The sequence below is a fragment of the Oncorhynchus keta genome, chromosome 2, assembly GCF_023373465.1.
Source record: "Oncorhynchus keta strain PuntledgeMale-10-30-2019 chromosome 2, Oket_V2, whole genome shotgun sequence".
In the NCBI taxonomy this organism is placed as follows: Eukaryota; Metazoa; Chordata; class Actinopteri; order Salmoniformes; family Salmonidae; genus Oncorhynchus; species Oncorhynchus keta.
This window is the reverse complement of record NC_068422.1, coordinates 9,360,974-9,385,646: the sequence shown is the minus strand read 5'-3', so window position 1 is coordinate 9,385,646 and position 24,673 is coordinate 9,360,974. Positions and strand designations below refer to the sequence as shown.

At 43.7% G+C, this 24,673-nt stretch overlaps 1 protein-coding gene across 1 annotated transcript in view; it reads left to right on the top strand.

Moving 5' to 3' along the window:
* Positions 1-24,673, top strand: part of LOC118370908 (protein sidekick-2-like) — a 668,753-nt gene that overhangs the window by 459,853 nt on the left and 184,227 nt on the right. The window contains exon 3 of the mRNA XM_052485096.1: positions 16,851-16,957. Within this exon, the coding sequence (XP_052341056.1) occupies positions 16,851-16,957 (107 nt within the window). The remainder of the gene's footprint in view (positions 1-16,850; positions 16,958-24,673) is intronic.

The window sequence follows — 24,673 nt, the reverse complement described above, 5'->3', positions numbered from 1 at the left end:
GGACCAATAAACAGACAGACAACACAACAATATCAGTCAGGGCATCAGGACCAATAAACAGACAGACAACACAACAATATCAGTCAGGGCATCAGGACCAATAAACAGACAGACAACACAACAGTATCAGTCAGGGCATCAGGACCAATAAACAGACAGACAACACAACAATATCAGTCAGGGCATCAGGACCAATAAACAGACAGACAACACAACAGTATCAGTCAGGGCATCAGGACCAATAAACAGACAGACAACACAACAGTATCAGTCAGGGCATCAGGACCAATAAACAGACAGACAACACAACAGTATCAGTCAGGGCATCAGGACCAATAAACAGACAGACAACACAACAATATCAGTCAGGGCATCAGGACCAATAAACAGACAGACAACACAACAATATCAGTCAGGGCATCAGGACCAATAAACAGACAGACAACACAACAATATCAGTCAGGGCATCAGGACCAATAAACAGACAGACAACACAACAATATCAGTCAGGGCATCAGGACCAATAAACAGACAGACAACACAACAGTATCAGTCAGGGCATCAGGACCAATAAACAGACAGACAACACAACAATATCAGTCAGGGCATCAGGACCAATAAACAGACAGACAACACAACAATATCAGTCAGGGCATCAGGACCAATAAACAGACAGACAACACAACAGTATCAGTCAGGGCATCAGGACCAATAAACAGACAGACAACACAACAATATCAGTCAGGGCATCAGGACCAATAAACAGACAGACAACACAACAATATCAGTCAGGGCATCAGGACCAATAAACAGACAGACAACACAACAATATCAGTCAGGGCATCAGGACCAATAAACAGACAGACAACACAACAGTATCAGTCAGGGCATCAGGACCAATAAACAGACAGACAACACAACAGTATCAGTCAGGGCATCAGGACCAATAAACAGACAGACAACACAACAATATCAGTCAGGGCATCAGGACCAATAAACAGACAGACAACACAACAGTATCAGTCAGGGCATCAGGACCAATAAACAGACAGACAACACAACAGTATCAGTCAGGGCATCAGGACCAATAAACAGACAGACAACACAACAGTATCAGTCAGGGCATCAGGACCAATAAACAGACAGACAACACAACAATATCAGTCAGGGCATCAGGACCAATAAACAGACAGACAACACAACAATATCAGTCAGGGCATCAGGACCAATAAACAGACAGACAACACAACAATATCAGTCAGGGCATCAGGACCAATAAACAGACAGACAACACAACAATCAGTCAGGGCATCAGGACCAATAAACAGACAGACAACACAACAATATCAGTCAGGGCATCAGGACCAATAAACAGACAGACAACACAACAGTATCAGTCAGGGCATCAGGACCAATAAACAGACAGACAACACAACAATATCAGTCAGGGCATCAGGACCAATAAACAGACAGACAACACAACAATATCAGTCAGGGCATCAGGACCAATAAACAGACAGACAACACAACAATATCAGTCAGGGCATCAGGACCAATAAACAGACAGACAACACAACAGTATCAGTCAGGGCATCAGGACCAATAAACAGACAGACAACACAACAGTATCAGTCAGGGCATCAGGACCAATAAACAGACAGACAACACAACAGTATCAGTCAGGGCATCAGGACCAATAAACAGACAGACAACACAACAATATCAGTCAGGGCATCAGGACCAATAAACAGACAGACAACACAACAATATCAGTCAGGGCATCAGGACCAATAAACAGACAGACAACACAACAGTATCAGTCAGACAACACAACAGTATCAGTCAGGGCATCAGGACCAATAAACAGACAGACAACACAACAATATCAGTCAGGGCATCAGGACCAATAAACAGACAGACAACACAACAATATCAGTCAGGGCATCAGGACCAATAAACAGACAGACAACACAACAATATCAGTCAGGGCATCAGGACCAATAAACAGACAGACAACACAACAATATCAGTCAGGGCATCAGGACCAATAAACAGACAGACAACACAACAGTATCAGTCAGGGCATCAGGACCAATAAACAGACAGACAACACAACAGTATCAGTCAGGGCATCAGGACCAATAAACAGACAGACAACACAACAATATCAGTCAGGGCATCAGGACCAATAAACAGACAGACAACACAACAATATCAGTCAGGGCATCAGGACCAGACAGACAACACAACTCGCTGTTTATTATCTATACATAGTCAATTTACCCCAACCTACGTGTACAAATTACCTACACTAACCTGGACCCCTGCACATTGGCTTGTTACCATTACCCCTTGTAAATAGCCTCGTTATTGTTATTTTATTGTTACTTTTTTTAATAGCATTTAAAAAAAAATCATTTGTTTATTTAGTAAATATTGTCTTAACTCTATTTCTTGAACTGTATTGTTGGTTTAGGTCTTGTTGCTAAGCATTTCACGGTAAGGTTGTTGTATTCTGTGCATGTGACAAATAACATTTGATTTGATGTGATTTATAGTGTTGTACTATTGCTATAGCGTTTCATAAGCTTGACATATCCCTCATCGTCTGTGGAAAAGCTTGCAAAGTCCTATCCAACTCAGGGGACACGGCAATATAGAAATATGGTGGACAGGAAGTATGACAAGAACAAGGGTGTATGAAGAGGACAGGAAAGTATGAGAAGAACAGGGGTGTATGAAGAGGACAGGAAAGCATGGGAAGAACAGGGGTGTATGAAAGAGGACAGGAAAAGTATGAGAAGAACAGAACAGAAGAACATAGGGTGTATGAAGAGGACAGGAAAGTATGAGAAGAACAGGGTTGTATGAAGAGGACAGGAAAGTATGAGAAGAACAGGGTTGTATGAAGAGGACAGGAAAGTATGAGAAGAACAGGGGTGTATGAAGAGGACAGGAAAGTATGAGAAGAACAGGGTTGTATGAAGAGGACAGGAAAGTATGAGAAGAACATAGGTGTATGAAGAGGACAGGAAAGTATGAGAAGAACAGGGGTGTATGAAGAGGACAGGAAAGTATGAGAAGAACAGGGGTGTATGAAGAGGACAGGAAGTATGAGAAGAACATGGGTGTATGAAGAGGACAGGAAAGTATGAGAAGAACATGGGTGTATGAAGAGGACAGGAAAGTATGAGAAGAACAGGGTTGTATGAAGAGGACAGGAAAGTATGAGAAGAACAGGGGTGTATGAAGAGGACAGTAAAGTATGAGAAGAACAGGGGTGTATGAAGAGGACAGGAAAGTATGAGAAGAACATGGGTGTATGAAGAGGACAGGAAAGTATGAGAAGAACATAGGTGTATGAAGAGGACAGGAAAGTATGAGAAGAACAGGGGTGTATGAAGAGGACAGGAAAGTATGAGAAGAACAGGGGTGTATGAAGAGGACAGGAAAGTATGAGAAGAACAGGGGTGTATGAAGAGGACAGGAAAGTATGAGAAGAACAGGGGTGTATGAAGTGGACAGGAAAGTATGAGAAGAACAGGGGTGTATGAAGAGGACAGGAAAGTATGAGAAGAACATAGGTGTATGAAGAGGACAGGAAAGTATGAGAAGAACAGGGGTGTATGAAGAGGACAGGAAAGTATGAGAAGAACAGGGGTGTATGAAGAGGACAGGAAAGTATGAGAAGAACAGGGGTGTATGAAGAGGACAGGAAAGTATGAGAAGAACAGGGGTGTATGAAGAGGACAGGAAAGTATGAGAAGAACATAGGTGTATGAAGAGGACAGGAAAGTATGAGAAGAACAGGGGTGTATGAAGAGGACAGGAAAGTATGAGAAGAACAGGGGTGTATGAAGAGGACAGGAAAGTATGAGAAGAACAGGGGTGTATGAAGAGGACAGGAAAGTATGAGAAGAACAGGGGTGTATGAAGAGGACAGGAAAGTATGAGAAGAACAGGGGTGTATGAAGAGGACAGGAAAGTATGAGAAGAACATGGGTGTATGAAGAGGACAGGAAAGTATGAGAAGAACAGGGGTGTATGAAGAGGACAGGAAAGTATGAGAAGAACATAGGTGTATGAAGAGGACAGGAAAGTATGAGAAGAACAGGGGTGTATGAAGAGGACAGGAAAGTATGAGAAGAACAGGGGTGTATGAAGAGGACAGGAAAGTATGAAAGAACAGGGGTGTATGAAGAGGACAGGAAAGTATGAGAAGAACAGGGGTGTATGAAGAGGACAGGAAAGTATGAGAAGAACATGGGTGTATGAAGAGGACAGGAAAGTATGAGAAGAACAGGGGTGTATGAAGAGGACAGGAAAGTATGAGAAGAACAGGGGTGTATGAAGAGGACAGGAAAGTATGAGAAGAACAGGGGTGTATGAAGAGGACAGGAAAGTATGAGAAGAACATAGGTGTATGAAGAGGACAGGAAAGTATGAGAAGAACAGGGGTGTATGAAGAGGACAGGAAAGTATGAGAAGAACAGGGTTGTAAGGAAGGTAGTCTTTAGTAGTTGATTATAAGATTTGTATTTGATTATGTGCACTACCGGTCAATAGTTTTAGAACACCTAATCATTCAAGGGTTTTTCTTTTCTTTATTTTTTACTATTTTCAACATTGTAGATTAATAGTGAATACATCAAAACTATGAAATATCACATATCGAATCGTGTAGCAACAAAAGAAGTGTTAAACAAATCAAATATATTTTATATTTGAGGTTCTTCAAATAGACAGCCTTTGTCTTGATGACAGATTTGCACACTCATGGCATTCTCTCAACCAGCTTCATGAGGTAGTCACCTGGAATGCATTTAAGTTAACAGGTGTCCCTTCTTCTCTAATTTGAAGAATACCAAGTCCATATTATGGCAAGAACAGCTCAAGTAAGCAAAGAGAAATGACAGTCCATCATTACTTTAAGAGATGAAGGTCTGTCAATACAGAACATTTCAAGAACTTTGAAAGTTACTTCAAGTGCAGTCGCAAAAACCATTAAGTGCTATGATGAAACTGGCTCTCACAAGTACCGCCCCAGGAATGGAAGACCCAGAGTTACCTCTGCTCTAGAAGAAAAGTTCATTCGAGTTACCAGCCCAAATAAATGCTTCACAGAGTTCAAGTAACAGACACATCTCAACATCAACTGTTCAGAGGAGACTGTGTGAATCAGGCCTTCATGCACGAATTGCTGCAAAGAATACACTACTAAAGGACACCAATAAGATGAAGAGACTTTCTTGGGACAAGTAACATGAGAAATTGTCACGTTCTGACCTTAGTTAGTTTGTTTTGTCTTTGTTTTAGTATCGTCAGGGCGTGAGTTGGGGTGGGCAGTCTATGTTCTTTTTTCTATGATTTGGGATTTCTGTGTTTGGCCTTGTATGGTTCTCAATCAGAGGCAGCTGTCAATCGTTGTCCCTGATTGAGAACCATACTTAGGTAGCCTGCTTTCACCCTTGAGTTGTGGGTGATTATTTTCTGTTTCGTTCGTTCACTTTGTTGTTTTGTATTTCAGTGTTCAGTTTTATTCATTAAATATTAACATCATGAACACATACGACGCTGCGCTTTGGTCCTCACCTTCTTCCATTGACGACCGTTACGGCTATGGACATTAGACCGGTGGAAATTTGAGCTTTGGTCTGTCCAAATTGAAACATTTTGAATCCAAACACTGCGTCTTTGTGAACCAAGGTGTTGGTGAACAGATGATCTCCACATGTGTATTTCCCACCGTAAAGCATGGAGGAGGATGTGTTATGGTGTGTGGGTGCTTTGCTGGTGACACTGTCAGTGATTTATTTAGAATTCAAGGCACATTTAACCAGCATGGCTACCACATCCTTCTGTAGTGATAGTGTGCAAAGCTGTCACCAAGGCAAAGGGTGGATCTTTACAGAATCTCCTATATTAGATATATTTGTACAAATTTCTTTGGTTACAAAACACTTTTTTTGTTTACAAAGTGATTCTATATGTGTTATTTCATAGTTTTGACGTGTTCACTATTCTTCTACAATGTAGAAAATAGTAATAATTACGAAACATCCTTGAATGAGTAGGTATTCTAAAACCTTTGACCGGTAGTATATATGGTTTTGCTGTTTGTTCTTTGTTATAGGCCCAAAAGGTTGGAGAAGTGGTTTATCCATACACCTCCGTTTTGGTGTTGTTTGTTCTGTGTATCCACATTTTCCCAGAAGAGGTTATATGCTATCGATTGGTTAGATTCTGATTTCTGCTTTTCTTTCTTTTTCCGAATTGTACTTCTGTAATGTTTTAGTTATTCACCATAGTGAAGGCGTATGCTCAGGTTTTCTGGGTCTCTATGTTTTTGGTTGGATAGGTTTCTCATTTTCTTTCTTAGGTTTTTCCATTCTTCATCAAACCATGTCGTTGTTATTAATTTCTTAAGTTATCTGCTTGACATTTTCAGATTTGAGAGGGAAGCTGAGAGGTCAAATATACAGTTTAGATTTTCTCTGCCACGTTTACACCTTCACTATTACAGTGAAACATTTTGTCCAGGAAGTTGTCTAAAAAGGATTTAATTAATCGTTGCCTAATTGTTTTTGGTAGGTTTCTACACTACTTTCCTTCCTTCTATATCATTTCTTAGTATTATTCAGTTCCTTTGGCTTTGATGCCTCATGATTGAGTACTGCTCTGTAAAATTAAACTGTGCTGTGATCTGATAGGGGTGTCAGCGGGCTGTGAATGTTCTGAGAGACTCTGGGTTGAGGTCAATAATAAAGTAGTCTACAGTACGACTGCCAAGAGATGAGCTTTAGGTGTACCTACCATAGGATTCCCCTCGAAGCCTACCATTGACTATGTACATGCCCAGCGTGTAACAGAGCTGCAAAAGTTGTGACCCTTTTTTGTTGGTTATGTTGTCATAGTTGTGCCTAGGGGGGCATATGGGGGAGGGAATGCTGTCACCTCCAGGTAGTACCTCCCCCTGTGTGCTGAGGGTGTCAGGTTCCTGTCCAGTTCTGGCATTTAGTTCTCAACAGACTAGTACATGTCCCTGTGCCTGAAAATGATTGATTTCCCCCTCCAGAATGGAGAAGCTGTCTTCATTAATTAATAGGGCTGGGCGTCCTGCTATTTTTCCACTGGCACAGGTTTCATAAATTCACAAATAGCGATTAAAACTTTTTGAAAATCATCCACTGATTTATCATCCAAATGGTCCCAGCTATAACATTGTTGTTTTGTTAGATAAAATCCTTCTTTACATCCCAAAAAGTCTGTTTAGTTGGTGCCATCAATTTGAGTAATCCAATCGTTCAACATACAGAGAAAGAAATCCGAAAATCTACTGCTAAACTTTGTTTCAACAAGCCAAAATACGTTTCTATTGACTCCTCAGATACCCTAAAATGTAATCAAACTATAATATTTCTTACGGAAAGAAGTATGTTCAATAGGAAACCGATTTCAGCAGGTGCGTCGTGTCTTCATTGTGCGCCCAAACACGCATTTCTAAGACTGTGTCCTTCTACTAAAACTAATATTTCTGGACTGTTCTGCTGTTCTAGACTGTTCTGCTGTGGGTGTCGAGACTTTGTTCAGGGTCTGTGGTGGGCTGTTCTGCTGGCTTCTCTGTGGGAGCGGCCAGCACTCTAATGGGTTGTTCTCTGTCACACGTCACCTTTCTCACCTTCTACTCCAGCACTCTCACCTTCTCCTCTAGTGCTCTGTTCTTCTCCTGCTTCTGAGCCTTCTTCCGCTTCTACTCTTTCTCCTGTTGAAGTTGTCTCACCACAGTCCAGAGTGCAGACATGTCTCTCTCCACCTCCACCTCTTCGGGTCTGGTTGGGTGGGTGTTGTTGAGCTGGACTGTTGTCTGTGTCTGTGCTGACTGGAGTGTGTTCATCTGCTGTTCCAGCTTCACTTGCCTTACCTACAGCTGGGTGAATGTATCCTTTATTTAACGAGGTAGTAGTACTCTGGGCTGGGAGGTTGACCTTCCGCTTAGGGTTGCTTATCTGTGGGGTTGTTTAATGAAGAGGTCTGGTCTGACAGGCTCGGGGTGTGCTTATCTTTCTCAAGAGAGAGCTTTTCCTTCTGCGCTCCCTACTTGATTCTGTGAAAGTCCATCTAAAACAGTTTGGGAGTGCCCTGTACCAATACTGTTCCAGAATTGTACAGGTTGACATTGGCTGGCTCAAAGTCTTCGTTGTCTAGTATTCTGAGTTTCCACCCATCGCTAACACCTCCCTTCTTGACAGAGGGGTAGTTTATAAATACGGTATAGCACTGTGACATCAAGGGGATGGTTTGTGTATAAGATTAATAATATAATAATAATATATGCCATTTAGCTGACGCTTTTATCCAAAGCGACTTACAGTCATGTGTGCATACATTCTACGTATGGGTGGTCCCGGGAATCGAACCCACTACCCTGGCGTTACAAGCGCCATGCGCTACCAACTGAGCCACAGAAGGACCAATTAAGTTGCTTACTTTTCCTTGTTTGCAGCAGTCAGCAAAATAATTGTCCATGAGGAGCGTATTTTTGTACCCCTTCAGTACCTTCTCATTTTCTACATCCAGGGGGTACTGTATTGTAATGAGGGAGGGGGATTCAAAGGCCTCTGCATTTGAGGGGGGTTGTGAATCTCTCCTGCCATTGTTGGGCTCAAGAGTTCTCACTTCACACTTTAGTGCTAATTGAAGTTGCAGCCGGATCTGTTCTGTCCTAGCAAGCTTGGTAACATTTGCATAGCATTCAGTCCTTATACAGTAAAATAGATTATTGTAATGTATTTTTCTTCTTGGCTTTAAAAATAGCTTCAGACTAAACACTACTTACTCAGTTCCAGGTTGGATGATATTTTCAGGTTTCTGTTGTGCTTATTTTGCTGTTCCAGAGCATGTGCTGTATAGTTCTTGTGAGTTAACAAAAAAAACTGAGCAAACTAGAATGCTATTTGGCCCTAAACAGAGAGTCCACCATTTTGATAAACTCCCATATCTATTAGGTGAAATATCACAGCAGTAAGATGTGTTGCCACAAGAAAATGACTATCCAGTAAAGAACATATATGTTATGGCTTTATACCCCCCTGCTATATTATGGATAAAGAGTTACCTGTCTAACAGGGTTTTCATTAATGGAAACATCTCCAACATAATCCAGGTATAATCAAAAATTCCCCATGGCAGCTGTTTAGGACCCTTACATTTTTCAATGTTTACTAACGACATGCCACTGGCTTTGAATATGTCTTTGTATGCGGATGACTCAACACTATGCACGTCAGCTACTACAGCAACTGAAATGACTGCAACACTGAACAAAGAGCTGCAGTTAGTGTGAGAATGGGTCGCAAGATGGGTGTCAAGGAATAAGTTAGTCTTAAATATAAAAAAAAACGAAAAACATTGTATTTGGGAAAAAATCATTCACTAATCCTAAACCTCAATTAAACATTGTAATGAATAATGTGGAAATTGAGCAGGTTGAGGTGACAAAACTGATTAGAATAAACGTGGATTGTAAACTGTCATGGTCAAAACATATTGATAGTCTATCCATAATATAGAGCTGCTCTGCCTTCTTAACAACACTATCAACAAGGCAGGTCCTACAGGCCCTAGTGTTGTCGCACCTGGAACATTGTTCAGTCGTGTGGTCAGGTGTCACACAGAGGGATTTACAATTATAATTGGCTCAGAACAAGGCAGCACGGCTGGTCCTTAAAGGTACATGTGGTGCAAACATTAATACTATGTATGTCAATCTCTCATGGCTCAAATTGGGGGAGAGATTGACTTCCATCACTACTTGTTTTAGTAATATGTTTTGACAAGCTGAATGCACCGAGCTGTCTGTTTAAACTACTAGCACACAGCTCAGACACCCAAGCATACCTCACAATAAATGCCACCAGAGGTCTCTTCACAATCCCAAACAGATCATGGGAGTTGCACCGTACTACAAAGAACCATGATTACATGGAAATCTATTTCACATCAGACAACTGATGCAAGCAGTACAATCAGATTTAAAGAACAGATACAAATACACCTTATGGAACAGTGGGCACTGTGATGCGACACACACTGAATGTGTTGTGAGATCTCTTGTGAAAGTATTGTAATGGTTAAAAAAATGTAAATGTAGAGAGAGAGAGAGGGGGAGAGAGAGAGAGAGAGAACAAACAAACTCTGGTTAGTCACCCTGAAGGTTTAGGCTCAAGACTGAGGAGTGAAATCTCCACAGGTGTCCTCAAGCACCACCTCACAGCTTTCTCACCTCTCTCCCCCTCTCTTTCTAAATATCCTTACATCGTTCCGGAGGATTCTCTGATTCAATCCCCTCCCTTACCAGTTACTCAAGTTAATGCTACTTCCATAGCATGTTGCGCTACGTATATGCAAAACAGCCATTCTGTTTAATAGCGCTAGCTGCCAAAACACGTGTCTTAAACGAGAAGTGTCGCTAACGCCGCTAGCTTACCTCTAGCTTACTGTTAGCTCCTAATTAGTCTGTTAACATTAATCGACACCAGAAGTAATTTAGTCCAGTTGCTCTGTGCTCCATGCTAACCCCAGCACTAATATGGTTTGATCCCTCATTACGGACTGGTTGTTACAGCCCCCTCTGGCTCCTCCCTCCCCTGATCCCCACATCACACTATCGACCCGGGCCCCTGTCAATCAATGTTTCCTCCTCTCCCTCCCTCGTTCACTCCCTCCCTCCTCCTGGCCCTCTGTCGACCTCTCTTTAGTTTCTTACAGTACCTGCTCAGCCCTGCAATCTGAATGTCTCCCTGCTGCCTTTGCTACAGTAAATTATATAATTATGGTGTAACAGTGAATATGGAATAACAAAAATGCTGTTTCCTGACGATGAATTTTATTAATTATTATTGAAAATATATCAAGAGGAGTGGAGTTATTATTTTCAACCATATTAGAGGCGGAGGTCCAAGGTCCCTTTCCTCGTACCTGCTTCTCCATTGAATTGAGAATCAACCGTGGTGCATCCAAAAATCACAAGAACATGTAGAAAAACAGTTGTGAATGAAGCACAGAAACACAGTGGACACAGAAACACAGCAGTCAACAGGGTTATTCTGTTCATTGACTACAGCTCAGCTTTCAACATCATAGTACCCTCCAAGCTCATCATCAAGCTGGAGGCACTGGGCCTCAACCCCACCTTGTGCAGTTAGGTCCTGACTTTTCTCACGGGCCGCCACCTGGTGGTGAAGGTAGGAAACAGCATCTCCACCTCGCTGACACTCAACACTGGGGCCCCTCAAGGGTGCATGCTCAGCCCCCTCCTGTACTCCCTGTTCACCCATGACTGCGTGGCCATGCACACCTCCAACTCAATCATCAAGTTTGTAGATGACACAACAGTAGTGGGCTTGATTACCAACAACGACGAGACTCGGAGTGTGGTGTCAGGAAAACATCCTTTCACGCAACGTAAATAAAACAAAGGAGATGATCGTGGACTTCAGGAAACAGCAGAGGGAGCAGCCCCCTATCCACAACGAAGGGACAGTAGTGGAGAAAGTGGAAAGTGTAAGGTCCTAGGCATACACATCAACGACAAACTGAAATTGTCCACCCACACAGATTGTGTGGTGAAGTTGGCGCAACAACACCTCTTCAACATCAGGAAGCTGAAGAAATGTGTCTTGTCACCCGAAACCCTGATAAACTTTTACAGATCCACAAATGAGAGCATCCTGTCGGGCTGTATCACTGCCTGGTACGGCAACCGCTTGTCCCTCAACCACAAGGCTCTGCAGAGCATTTTGCGGTCTGCACAATGCATCACTGGGGGCAAACTACCTGCCTTCCATGACACCTATAGCACCCAATGTCACAGGAAGGCAAAAAAAGATAATCAAAGACAACAACCACCTGAGACACTGACTGTTCACACTGCTACCATCCAGACAGCGAAGTCAGTACAGGTGAATCAAAGCTCGGACCGAGAGACTGAAGAACAGCTTCTACCTCAATGCCACCAGACTGCTAAACAGCAATCACTAACTCAGAGAGGCTGCTGTCTACATGGAGACCCAATCACTGGTCACTTTGGATCACTAGTCACTTTAAACAATGCCACTTTAAATAATGCCACTTTAATAATGTTTCCATACATTGCTCATATCATAGGTATATACTGTATTTTATACCATCTATTGCACTTTGCCTATGCCGCTCGCTTATCCATATATGTATATGTACATATTCTCACTCACCCCTTTAGATTTGTGTGTATTAGGTAGTTCTTGGGGAATTGTTAGATTACATGTTAGATATTACTGCGCTATCGGAACCAGAAGCACAAGCATTTCTCTACACTCGCATTAACATCTGCTAACCATGTGTATGTGACAGATAACATTTGATTTGAGTGTGAAAAAAATGGTCCTCTTCTCTTTCCAGTTCCAGGCAGACCTTGGTCCCTTTCATTCTCCAGATGATGTGTGTCTGGCTGGCCTGTTTGTCATCTTTCCCTCTCTCCTCCTCCTCCCCCCTTTAGCTCGCTGTCTCTCTCTTTCTCCATTTCTTTCTTTCTCTCTCTCTCTCTCACACTCTCTCTCTATCTTGCTCTCTCTCTCTCTTGCTCTCTCTCTCTTTCTCGCTCTTTTTCTCTCCTTCTTATCCCCTCTGTCTGGGCAGATCTCCTTTCCTTCCCCACTCTATTGTGTCTATTGATCTCCATCTGAGGTCAATAGCTTTTTAAAGCATCAAGATCGAAACTCCAAACTATCCTGCTCTATACTCCCTTGCGTTCCCTCCCTCCCCTAATCCCTCTCTGTCTCGCTCCTCTTTTCTCCGCAGCATTGATCCGCAGGTTCAGGGAGTGCTTTCCCACTAGAGTAATTTGTAGCCCAAGGTCTCCAGGTTATGTTCCTTTATATCTAACTTTCGGATCGCAGACAGGAAGCGCTAAGTATATAAATGGTTAACTGTAAAGAAAAAGGGGTTAATTTATTGGAGCTATTTACAGAGCCAGAGCTCAGATCATAACTTTAAGGTAATATAATCACTTTTAACTCAGTATTAACTGGATGCTACTAGATAGAAATGAAATGTTATGACAAGTCATCAGGGCAGAACAAAATCGTTTTGAAGACTTAAAAAAACAATTAGGCCATGAGGTTGTTACATGCTTCTAAAGATGGGTCTGTTTTTGCCTCTGAAATACCAGAGCTAAACAGACATTGTGATCAGCTTCCCTATTGTTGACGATGTGTAACTTCAGACTTGCACAGAGAAGAGAGTTGCAGTACCACAAGTACCGTGATTGTCGACATGAAAGTCCCTTTTTCCTGTTAGACCTTCTCAAACTAAGAGTTTGTGTGGGAAAATGAATATACCAGACACTACCTCACTGTAGGACAGAAAGTAGTGAAATATAATAGACCAAAGGAAAGAGATGTCCCTTTGGTGTAGTGGAGTCTGCCTCCCTGACCAAAGCCCCAGGCATTGTGTTTCATTACAGTGTCAAACACATCAAGGGATTTTGACCTTTTATTAATCATCACGGAGAGTCCAGATGGTGTCCCTGCTTTCTCTGCATTTCTCCTTTTATGGTCATTTCCTTGTGTGATATCCCCCTTCTTTGGTAGCAGACATTTTACTCTCTGCAGCCAGACTCAGAAAGCATGACGACTTACAAAGTGTTAGTGTCCTATCGTTACGTTGACATTATTACTCCATCCTGCTTAGGTATGGTATTGAATATGATGTGTTAGGCTGTCCCCACATGGGACGGAGTAGGTACTGCAGCTCCATGGGGCGTACAGTGAACTCAAGGTCATAGGGAGGGTGTGGGTGGGCTGTTGACTGGTGGATGTGTACATAACACCTGTACTGCTGATGTTGCTGCTTTCATCTCTCTAGGGCTAGGGTCTGCTTCAGTAACACACTCTGGAATAGATGGGGAGAGCTGTAATTTGTATTTTCAAAATACTTTTCAATCACATTTCTTTATAATGGTTCACAATTTTGTGGCCCCCTTTCACCCTACATTGATATCAGAAGTCTGATGGCACTATGGTGTGATAAGACAGTGTGCTAAATGAACTAAATATACATGTAAAGTACCGGTCAAAAGTTTTAGAATGCATACTCATTCAAGGGTTTTTCTTTATTTTTACTATTTTCTACATTGTGGAACAATAGTTAAGACATCAAAACTATGAAATAATGCATAAGAAATCACATATCAAACTATATTTAATATTTGAAATTCTTCAAATAGCCACCCTTTGCATTAATGACAGCTTTGCACACTCATGGCATTTTCTCAACCAGCTTCAGCTGGAATGCTTTTTCAGCAGTCTTGAAGGGATTCCCACATAATCTGAGCACTTGTTGGCTGCTTTTTCTTCACTCTGCGGTCGGACTCATCCCAAACCATCTCAATTTGGTTGAGATCAGGGGATTATGGAGGCCAGGTCATCTGATGCAGCACTTCATCACTCTCCTTTTTGGTAAAATAGCCGTTACACAGCCTGGAGGTGTGTTGGGTCATTATTCTGTTGAAAAACAAATGATAGTCCCACTAAGCCCAAACCAGAAGGCTTGACATATCGCTGCAGAATGCTGTGGTAGCCATGCTGGTTAAGTGTGCCTTGAATTCTAAATAAATCAGTGACACTGTCACCAGCAAAGCACCCCCACCCCATAACACCTCCTCCTTCTCCTCCATGCTTTACGGTGGGAAATACACATGTGGAGATCATCAGTTCACCCACACCGCGTTTCACAAAGACACAGCGGTTGGATCCAAAACTTTCCAATTCGGACTCCAGACCAAAGGACACATTTCCACTGGTCTAACGTCCATTGCTCATGTTTCTTGGCCCAAACAAGTGTCTTCTTATTATGAGTGTCCGTTAGTAGTGGTTTATTTGCAGTAATTTGTGCATGAAGGCCTGAGTCATACAGTCTCCTCTGAATGGTTGATGTTGAGATGTGTCTGTCACTTGAACTCTGTGAATCAAATCAAATCAAATCAAATGTATTTATATGGCCCTTCGTACATCAGCTGATATCTCAAAGTGCTGTACAGAAACCCAGCCTAAAACCCCAAACAGCAAGCAATGCAGGTGTAGAAGCACGGTGGCTAGGAAAAACTCCCTAGAAAGGCCAAAACCTAGGAAGAAACCTAGAGAGGAACCAGGCTATGTGGGGTGGCCAGTCCTCTTCTGGCTGTTCCGGTGGAGATTATAACAGAACATGGCCAAGATGTTAAAATGTTCATAAATGACCAGCATGGTCGAATAATAATAAGGCAGAACAGTTGAAACTGGAGCAGCAGCACAGTCAGGTGGACTGGGGACAGCAAGGAGTCATCATGTCAGGTAGTCCTGGGGCACGGTCCTTGGGCTCAGGTCCTCCGAGAGAGAGAAAGAAAGAGAGAATTAGAGAGAGCATATGTGGGGTGGCCAGTCCTCTCCTGGCTGTGCCGGGTGGAGATTATATCAGAACATGGCCAAGATGTTCAAATGTTCATAAATGACCAGCATGGTCGAATAATAGTAAGGCAGAACAGTTGAAACTGGAGCAGCAGCATGGCCAGGTTGACTGGGGACAGCAAGGAGTCATCATGTCAGGTAGTCCTGGGGCATGGTCCTAGGGCTCAGGTCAGTTGAAACTGGAGCAGCAGCATGGCCAGGTGGACTGGGGACAGAAAGGAGTCATCATGTCAGGTAGTCCTGGGGCATGGTCCTAGGGCTCAGGTCCTCCGAGAGAGAGAAAAGAAAGAAGGAGAGAATTAGAGAACGCACACTTAGATTCACACAGGACACCGAATAGGACAGGAGAAGTACTCCAGATATAACAAACTGAACCTAGCCCCCCGACACAAACTACTGCAGCATAAATACTGGAGGCTGAGACAGGAGGGGTCAGGAGACACTGTGGCCCCATCCGAGGACACCCCTGGACAGGGCCAAACAGGAAGGATATAACCTCACCCACTTTGCCAAAGCACAGCCCCCACACCACTAGAGGGATATCTTCAACCACATTTATTTGGGCTGCAATTTCTGTGGCTGATAATGAACTTATCCTCTAGAGCAGAGATAACTCTGTGTCTTCCTTTCTGTGGCGGTTCTCATGAGAGACAGTTTCATCATAGCGCTTGATGGTTTTTGCGACTGCACTTGAAGAAACTATCTTGAAATGTTCTTGTATTCCTGTATTGACAGACCTTCATCTCTTAAAGTAATGATGAACTGTCATTTCTCTTTGCTTATTTGAGCTGTTCTTGCCATAATATGTACTTTGTCATTTAACAAATAGGGGTAACTTCTGTATACCACCCCTACCTTGTCACATCACAAATGATTGGCTCAAACGCATTAAGAAGGAAAGACATTCCACAAATAAACTTTTAAGAAGACACACCTGCTATTGAAATGCATTCCACGTGACTACCTCATGAAGCTGGTTGAGAGAATGCCAAGAGTGTGCAAATCTGTCATCAAGGCAAAGGATCACTAATTGAAGAAACTCAAAAGTAAAATTGATTTTGATTTGTTTAACACTTTTTGGGTTGCTACATGATTACATGTGTTATTTCCTGGTTTTTCTGTCTTCACTATTATTCTACAATTTAGAAAATAATAAAAATAAAGAAAAACATTTGAATGAGTAGTTGTTCTTGAACTTTTGACCGGTAGTCATGTGGGGGTATTGTGTGTTTAGACAAATAATGTCGCTAAAAGCTTACTTCATTTTGATTCATGTATGTATTGTGCGTGTTTCAACAATCTAATGTGTGTGTATCGCATGTGATCCAGATATCTAACATATGTGTGAAATATGTGTGTGTTTTGCAGGTACTTGATTCCCTCCCTGGACCGTTCCCATGCTGGCTTCTACCAATGTATCATCAGGAACCGTGTTGGAGCCTTACTACAGAGGAGGACTGAAGTGCAGGTTGCATGTAAGTGACTGTGTCTGGCAGTCAGTTCAGGAAGTCAACTAAAATGACAATTTAATAATCATATACTTTTCTATATTCTGAAAAGTAGAATATACTATTTGAAAGTTTGAAAATGTTTTATTCAAATCACTTCCTAAATTGAAATGTTTTTGTGTGTGTGTGTGCAAGAGGGTGGGTCTGTGTGCTTTCATGCAAGTGTGTGTGTGTGTGTGTGTGTGTGTGTGTGTGTGTGTGTGTGTGCGTGCGTGCGTGCGTGCGTGCGTGCGTGCGTGTGTGTGCACGCTCATGAAACCAACTGGATTGCAGGAAGTGTGTGTGAGTATCCCCATGATGATACTCTGCCTGTCGAGTAAGCAGTGTTACAGAGTATCCAGAGAGGTTCCCTTTGCTAGGAGCTGTTGAAAAGTGTGCCAGCTGGGGAGAAAATATCTACCTGCATCTCATTTACTGAGCCTATGTCCCCCCGGACAGCTGTTCCACTCAACCCTCTCATTAGATGGATTATGTTGTGCTGTGGTTTTTATATGACTGCAACTTATTTTATTCCCTTATTTGACAACAACATCTGTTAATCGCCTGTTGAGTTTTTTTGAAATACATGAAAACAATTGTTTATCTAGTACTCCCTTCTCTAGTACTCTGTAGTATTCCCATCCCGAGTACTCCCTAGTACTCTCATCCCTAGTACTCCCTAGTACTCTCCTCCATAGTACTCCCTGGTACTATCCTCCTAGACTCCCTCCCTAGTACTCCCTAGTACTGGAGGAATTCAGTTGTACAACTGACTAGGTATCCCCCTTTCCCTGTTTTCCGTTACTCTCATCCCTAGTACTCCCAAGTACTATACGCCATAGTACTTCCCTAACCTAGTACTCCCAAGTACTATCCTCCCTAGTGCTCCCTAGCACTGTCCTCCCAAGTACTCCCCTAACCTAGTACTCCCTAGTATTCTCCTCCTTAGTACTCCCCTCCTTATTACTCCCTAGTAATCTCCTCCCTAGTGTTATCTAGTACTCTCCTCACTAGTACTTCCCTCCCTAGTACTCTATTCCCTAGTACTCCCCTCCATATTATTCTCTCGTACTTTCCTCCCTAGTACTCCCTAGTAAACTCCTCCCTCATAATTCCTTGTACTCTCCTCCCTGGTACTCTCCTCCCTAGTACTCCCTAGTACTGTCTTCTCTAGTTATCTCCTCCCTAATACTCTCTGGCATAGTACGCCGCTCCCTAGTACTCCCCTCTCCGGTACTCCCTAGACTCCCCTCCCTAGTACTCTCATCCCTAGTACTCCCTAGTACTCTCCTCCATAGTACTCCCTCATACTCTCCTCCCTAGTACTCCTCTTACCTAGTACTCCCTAGTATTCTCCTCCTTAGTACTCACATCCATATTACTCCAGAGTAATCTCCTCCCTAGTGCTATCTAGTGCTCTCCTCACTAGTGACCCCTAGTACTTCCCTCCCTAGTACTCTATTCCCTAGTACTCCCCTCCATATTATTCTCTCGTACTTTCCTCCCTAGTACTCCCTAGTAAACTCCTCCCTCATAATTCCTTGTACTCTCCTCCCTGGTACTCTCCTCCCTAGTACTCCCTAGTACTGTCTTCCTTAGTAATCTCCTCCCTAGTACGCTCTGCCATAGTACTCCCCTCCCTAGTACCCCCTTATATTGTACTCCCTACTACTATCCTCCCTTGTACTCCCTCCCATGTACTCCCCTCCCTAGTAATCTCCTCCCTAGTTCTCCCCTCCCTAGTACTCCCCGCCCTACTTCTCCCCTCCATAGTACTCCCTAGAACTCTCCTCCCTTGTATCCCCTCCCTAGTAATCACTCACTATTATTCCAAACCCTATTACCCCCCTCTCTAGTACTCCCCTCTCTAGTACTCCCTCATTAGTACTCCATGGTACTCCCCTCCCTAGTAATGTCCTCCCTAGTATTCCGTAATAGCCCCCTCCCTAATACTCCCCTCCCTAATACTCCCTAGATCTCTCCTCCCTTGTGGCCCTCCCTTGTACTCCCTCACTAGTATCCCCATCCATAGTATCCCCCTCCCTAATACTCCCCTCCCTAGTATTCCCTAGTACTCTCCTCCCTAGTGCTATCTAGTACTCTCCTCACTAGTGACCCTTAGTACTTCCCTCCCTAGTACTCTATTCCCTAGTACTCCCTTCCATATTATTCTCTAGTACTTTCCTCCCTAGTACTCCCTAGTAAACTCCTCCCTCAAAATTCCTTGTACTCTGCTCCCTTGTACTCTCCTCCCGAGTACTCCCTAGCACTGTCTTCCCTGGTTATCTCATCCCTAGTACTCTCTGCCATAGTACTCCCCTCCCTAGTACTCCCCTCTCCGGTACTCCCTGGTACTATCCTCCCTAGTACTCCCTCACACTCTCCCCCTTAGTACTCCTGTAACCTAATATAATAATAATAATACGCCCTAGTATTCTCCTCCTTAGTACTCCCCTCCATATTACTCCTGAGTAATCGCCTCCCTAGTGCTGTGTAGTACTCTAGTACTAGGTAACCCCTAGTACTTCCCTCCACAGTGATCTATTCCCGAGTACTCCCCTCCATATTACTCTCTAGTACCTTCCTCCCTAGTACTCCCTAGTAATCTCCTCCCTCATAATTCCTAGTACCTTCCTCCCTGGTAACTCTTTTCCCCAGTACTCCCTAGCACTGTCTTACCTAGTTATCTCCTCCCTAGTACTCTCTGCCATAGTACTCCCCTCCCTAGTACTCCCTTCTCTTTAATAATAATAATAATAAATAATAATAATAATATATGCCATTTAGCAGACGCTTTTATCCAAAGCGACTTACAGTCATGTGTGCATACATTCTACGTATGGGTGGTCCCGGGAATCGAACCCACTACCCTGGCGTTACAAGCGCCATGCTCTACCAACTGAGCTACAGAAGGACTCCCTAGTACTCTCCTCCCTAGTACTCCCTCGCTTGTACTCCGCTCCCTAGTACTCTCCTCCCTAGTTCTCCCCTCCCTAGTATCCCCCGCCCTAGTACTCCCTAATACTCTCCGCCCTACTTCTCCCCTCCATAGTACTCCCTAGAACTCTCCTCCCTTGTATCCCCTCCCTAGTAATGTCCTACCTAGTATTCCGTAATACCCTCCTCCCTAATACTCCCCTCCCTTGTATTCCCTAGATCTCTCCTCCCCAAGACTCTCCTCGCTGGTACTTCCCTCCCTAGTACTCCCTAGTACCCTCCTCCCTTGTGGCCTTCCCTTGTACTCCCTCACTAGTATCCCCATCCATAGTACTCCCCTCTCTATTACTCCCCTCCCAAGTAATATTCTCCCTAGTACTCCTCAATACCCCCATTCCTGATACTCCCCTCCCTAGAATTCCCTAGTACGCTCCTCCCCACTACTCTCCTCCCTAGTACTCCCCTCCCTGGTAATATCCTCCCTAGTATTCCCTAGTACTCCCTTCCCAAGTACTCCCCCCCTAGTACTCCCTAGTTCTCTCCTCTATAGTAATCCCGAGTACTCTCCTCCCTAGTACTCTCCTCCCTAGCACTGTCCTCACAAGTTATCTCCTCCATTGTTATCCCCTCCCTAATATGCCCTAATTCTCTCCTCCCTTGTACCCCAGTGCCTAGTACTCCCTCACTAGTATTTCCATCCCTAGTACTCCATAGTACCCTCCTCCCTTGTACTCCCTCCCTTTTACTCCCTGGAACTCTCCTTCCTCGTGCTCCCCTCCCTAGTACTCCCTGGTACTCTCTTCACTTGTGCCCCATTCCCCAGTACTTGCTCACTAGTACTCCCCTCCTTAGTACTCCATTTTGTTTCCCTTCCCTTAGTACTCTTCTCTCCAGTACTTCCCTTACTAGAACTCTCTATTACTCCCCTCCCTAGTACTTTCCTACCTAGTTATCCCTAGTACTCTCATCCCAAGTACTCCAGAGAACTCCCTTCCCTAGTACTCCCTAGTACTTTCTTTCCTATTTATCCCTTCCCTAGTATTCCCCTCCATAGTACTCTCCTCCCTTGTACCCTTCTCTAGTACTCCCTCACTAGTATCCCCGGTCCTTGTGACCCCTCCCTAGTACTCCCCTCCCTAATGTTCCCTAGTACTCCCCTCCCTGGTAATTTACTCCCTAGTATTTCCTAATACCTCCCTTCCCTTAGTACTCTCCTCTCTAGTACTGCCCGGCCTGTACTCTCCTCTATAGCAATCCTTAGTACCCTCCTCCCTAGTACTGTCTCCCCAAGTACTCCCACGTACTGCCTTCCCTAGTTATATACTCCCTTGTTCTCTCCTCCATTGTAACGCCCCTAGTATGCCCGAGTTCTCTCCTCCTTTTTACACCCCTGCCTAGTACTCCCCCACTTGTATTCTTATCCCTAGTACTCCACTCCCTAGTACTCCCTAGCACCCTCCTCCCTGATACTCCCCTCCCTAGTACTCCCTGGTATTCTCCTTCCTCATACTCCCATCCCTATTGCTCCCTAGTACTCTCCTCACATGTACCCCCTTCCCTTGTACTCCCTCACTAATATTGCCATCCCTAGTATTCCACACCCTAGTACTCCTTAGTACCCCCCTCCCCAGTTTTCCCTAGTACTCTCCTCCTTAGTTCTCCCTAGTACAATCATCCCTAGTGGTCCTCTCCCTAGTGTTCCCCTCCCTAGTACTGTCCTCCTGTGTACTCCCCTCTATATTACTCCCTAGTACTCTCCTCCCTAGTACTATTTTCCCTCTACTCCCTAGTAACCCCTCCCTAGTACTCCCCTCCCTGGTAATTTCCTCTCTAGTAATGCCCTTTCCTCGTACTGCCATCTGTGGTACTCCCTTGTACTCCCCTCCCCAGTACTCCTCTCAATAGTAGTCCCTAGTACACCCCTCCCTAGTACTTTCTTATACTCCCTTGTATTCCCCTCCTTAGTAATCCCCTCCCTAATACACCCCTCCCTCTAACTCCCCTCCTAGTACAGTAAAAACTGTTGAGAAGCCTTTTTGACCTAGACTTGGCCCTCCGGTACCGCTTGCCATGCGGTAGTAGAGAGAACAGTCTATGACTGGGGTGGCTGGGGTCTTTGACAATTTTTAGGGCCTTCCTCTGACACTGCCTGGTGTAGAGGTCCTGGATGGCAGGCAGCTTAGCCCCAGTGATGTACTGGGCCGTACGCACTACTACCTGGGGGCAGCCCGTCAGGAAGTCCAGGATTCAGTTGCAGGGGGAGGTGATTAGCCCCTGGGTCTTTAGCTTAGTGATGAGCTTTGAGGGCACTTTGCTGTTGAATGCTGAGCAGTATTCAATTAATATGATCTTAGATAGGTGTTCCATCTGTCCTGATGGTAAAGGGCTGTGTTGAGCGCAATATAGGATGCATCATCTGTGGATCTGTTGGGGGCGGTATTCAAATTGGAGTGGGTCTAGGGTTTCCTAGATAATGGTGTTGATGTGAGCCACGACCAGCCTTTCAAAGTACTTTATGGCTACAGACGTCAGTGCTACGGGTTGGTAGTGATTTTGGCAGCTTCCCTTCATGTTCATGGCCTCTAGGAAGAGGGAACGCAACGCCCTGCTACAACTCAACTCCCCGTGGAGTGTAAGATGAATGGGACTGTAGGTGCAGGTAAGAATGACAAAGACAGAGAATTTACCGTTTACAGGGGAATTTATTCCTTCACACAGTAATTTGAGAAAAAGGGGCTGGACAAAACCAAAGCAAAGAGAGTTAAAGTTAAAGCGCCCCCTCTCCTACCTTACCTGCCTACCCACTACTTACCTAACCCACCTGGTGAGCTAACCAAAATACAAGCGGTGGTCCGCCCAGGTCTTACCTAGTGTGCTTAGACAGTAAATACTACGGGTTATGTATGCCCACAGGCCTCTTGCCTAAGCACTCCCTAGGTGCCTTCCCTTCCCCCCCTCGGAACAAATGAAAAATAATAATACAAACGTAAGTAAAAATTTCTAGAATCAAAACACTGCGTCCTATTTGCACACACATACCTCAGATCAGCGGCTTCAAAATACTTAACAAAAACCTGTCTCTGAGCAACAACCAACACAGGACATAAACATTTGCTCTCTCTCAGCAACAACCAACATACCTCATACCTACTAATAAGCTCTCCCTAACAAAGGAACACTGGATTTTCTAGCTGGAGAAGGAGTCTGTAATGGGATACAGCTGTATCCTCTGACGAGAGGGCGGGGTCAGCTCCAAATAGCAAAGGGGCCGACCAATCAGCTACTTGAGGGATTCCAGGAAGCCATTTCCTGAAACATATACAAACAAACCCACAACACAGAAACTGGGGAACGTAAGTCCCAGTCTCAAATCTCTGTATTTCCCCGTATTTAGCGCCATCCATCATATCTTCAATTCTGACCAGTTTCCCAGTCCCTGCCGATGAAAAATATCCCCACAACATGATTCTGCCACCACCTTGCTTCACTGTAGGTATGATGTTCAGGGGTGATGAGAGGTGTTGGGTTTGCGCCAGACATAGCGTTTTCCTTGATGGCCAAAAAGCTACATTTTTGTCTCATCTGACCAGAGTACCTTCCATATTTCTCACACATGCCTTTTGGCGACCACCAAACATGTGTGCTTATTTTTTTCTGGCCACTCTTCCGTAAAGGCAAGAGGTGGACTTTATTTAATTCATTATGTGACGTCAGAAGGTAATTTGTTGCACCAGATCTTATTTAGGGGCACCACTTTCAATTTCACTTCACCAATTTTGACTATGTTCTGTATGTCCATTACATGAAATCCAAGTAAAAATCTATTTAAATGACATGTTGCAGTGCATCAAAATAGGAAAAACGCTAAGGGGGGTGAATACTTTTGCAAGGCATTGTACATTTTTAATGTCCCGTTGGCAGGATATTCGTGATCGTAATTAGCCTTTTTTGTTGTCCAATGATAGTATGTTGGCTAATAGGACTGACGGTTGAGGCATATTTCCACTCGCCATCGAATCCTTACAAGGCACCCCGACCTACATCCCTCTGTCTCTCTCTCCTGCGAATAACGGGGATTTTAGCCTTGTCAGGTGTCTGAAGTAAATCCTTTGCGTCCGACTCGTTGTAGAAAAAATCTTTGTCCAGCACGAGGTGAGTAATCGCTGTTCTGATATCCAGAAGCTCTTTTCGGTCAAAATACACGGTGGCAGAAACATTTTGTACAAAATAAGTTACAAATAATGCGAAAAATCACACACAATAGCACAATTGGTTAGAAGACCGTAAAACGGCAGCCATCTCCTCCGGTGCAATTATTCTAATGTTGAGTCACTTCAAGACAATTCTATTTGAAAGAAAAAGCTAGAGAGCTGGCCACCATCTACCACTACATTCAGGGTCTATTACATCTCTATAGTTCAATGTCTAAAGGCTTATGCATGTATCAATAATAGTATTATTTCTAAAATATGTTTTAACTTTATATACTGTTTGATGTATTATTCACATGGGGTTAGAAAGATTCTATTTTTAGGTTCTTAACCTCTACTTGGTAGGGAAACTGTCAGAAACGTACCTTTTTAAGTCCCCAGCTCTGTGTCTTTCATGACTTGTAGCTCAACTAGGCCTACAACTCAAGCATATAGTCTCATTTGAACAACCTTGTGGACTGTAAAGAGTAAGATAATCTACTATTCTTTACCAATCCTTTATTTAGTTTGAGGTGACAATGACTGCGTTTATACAGGCAGACACATATTTTTTTTT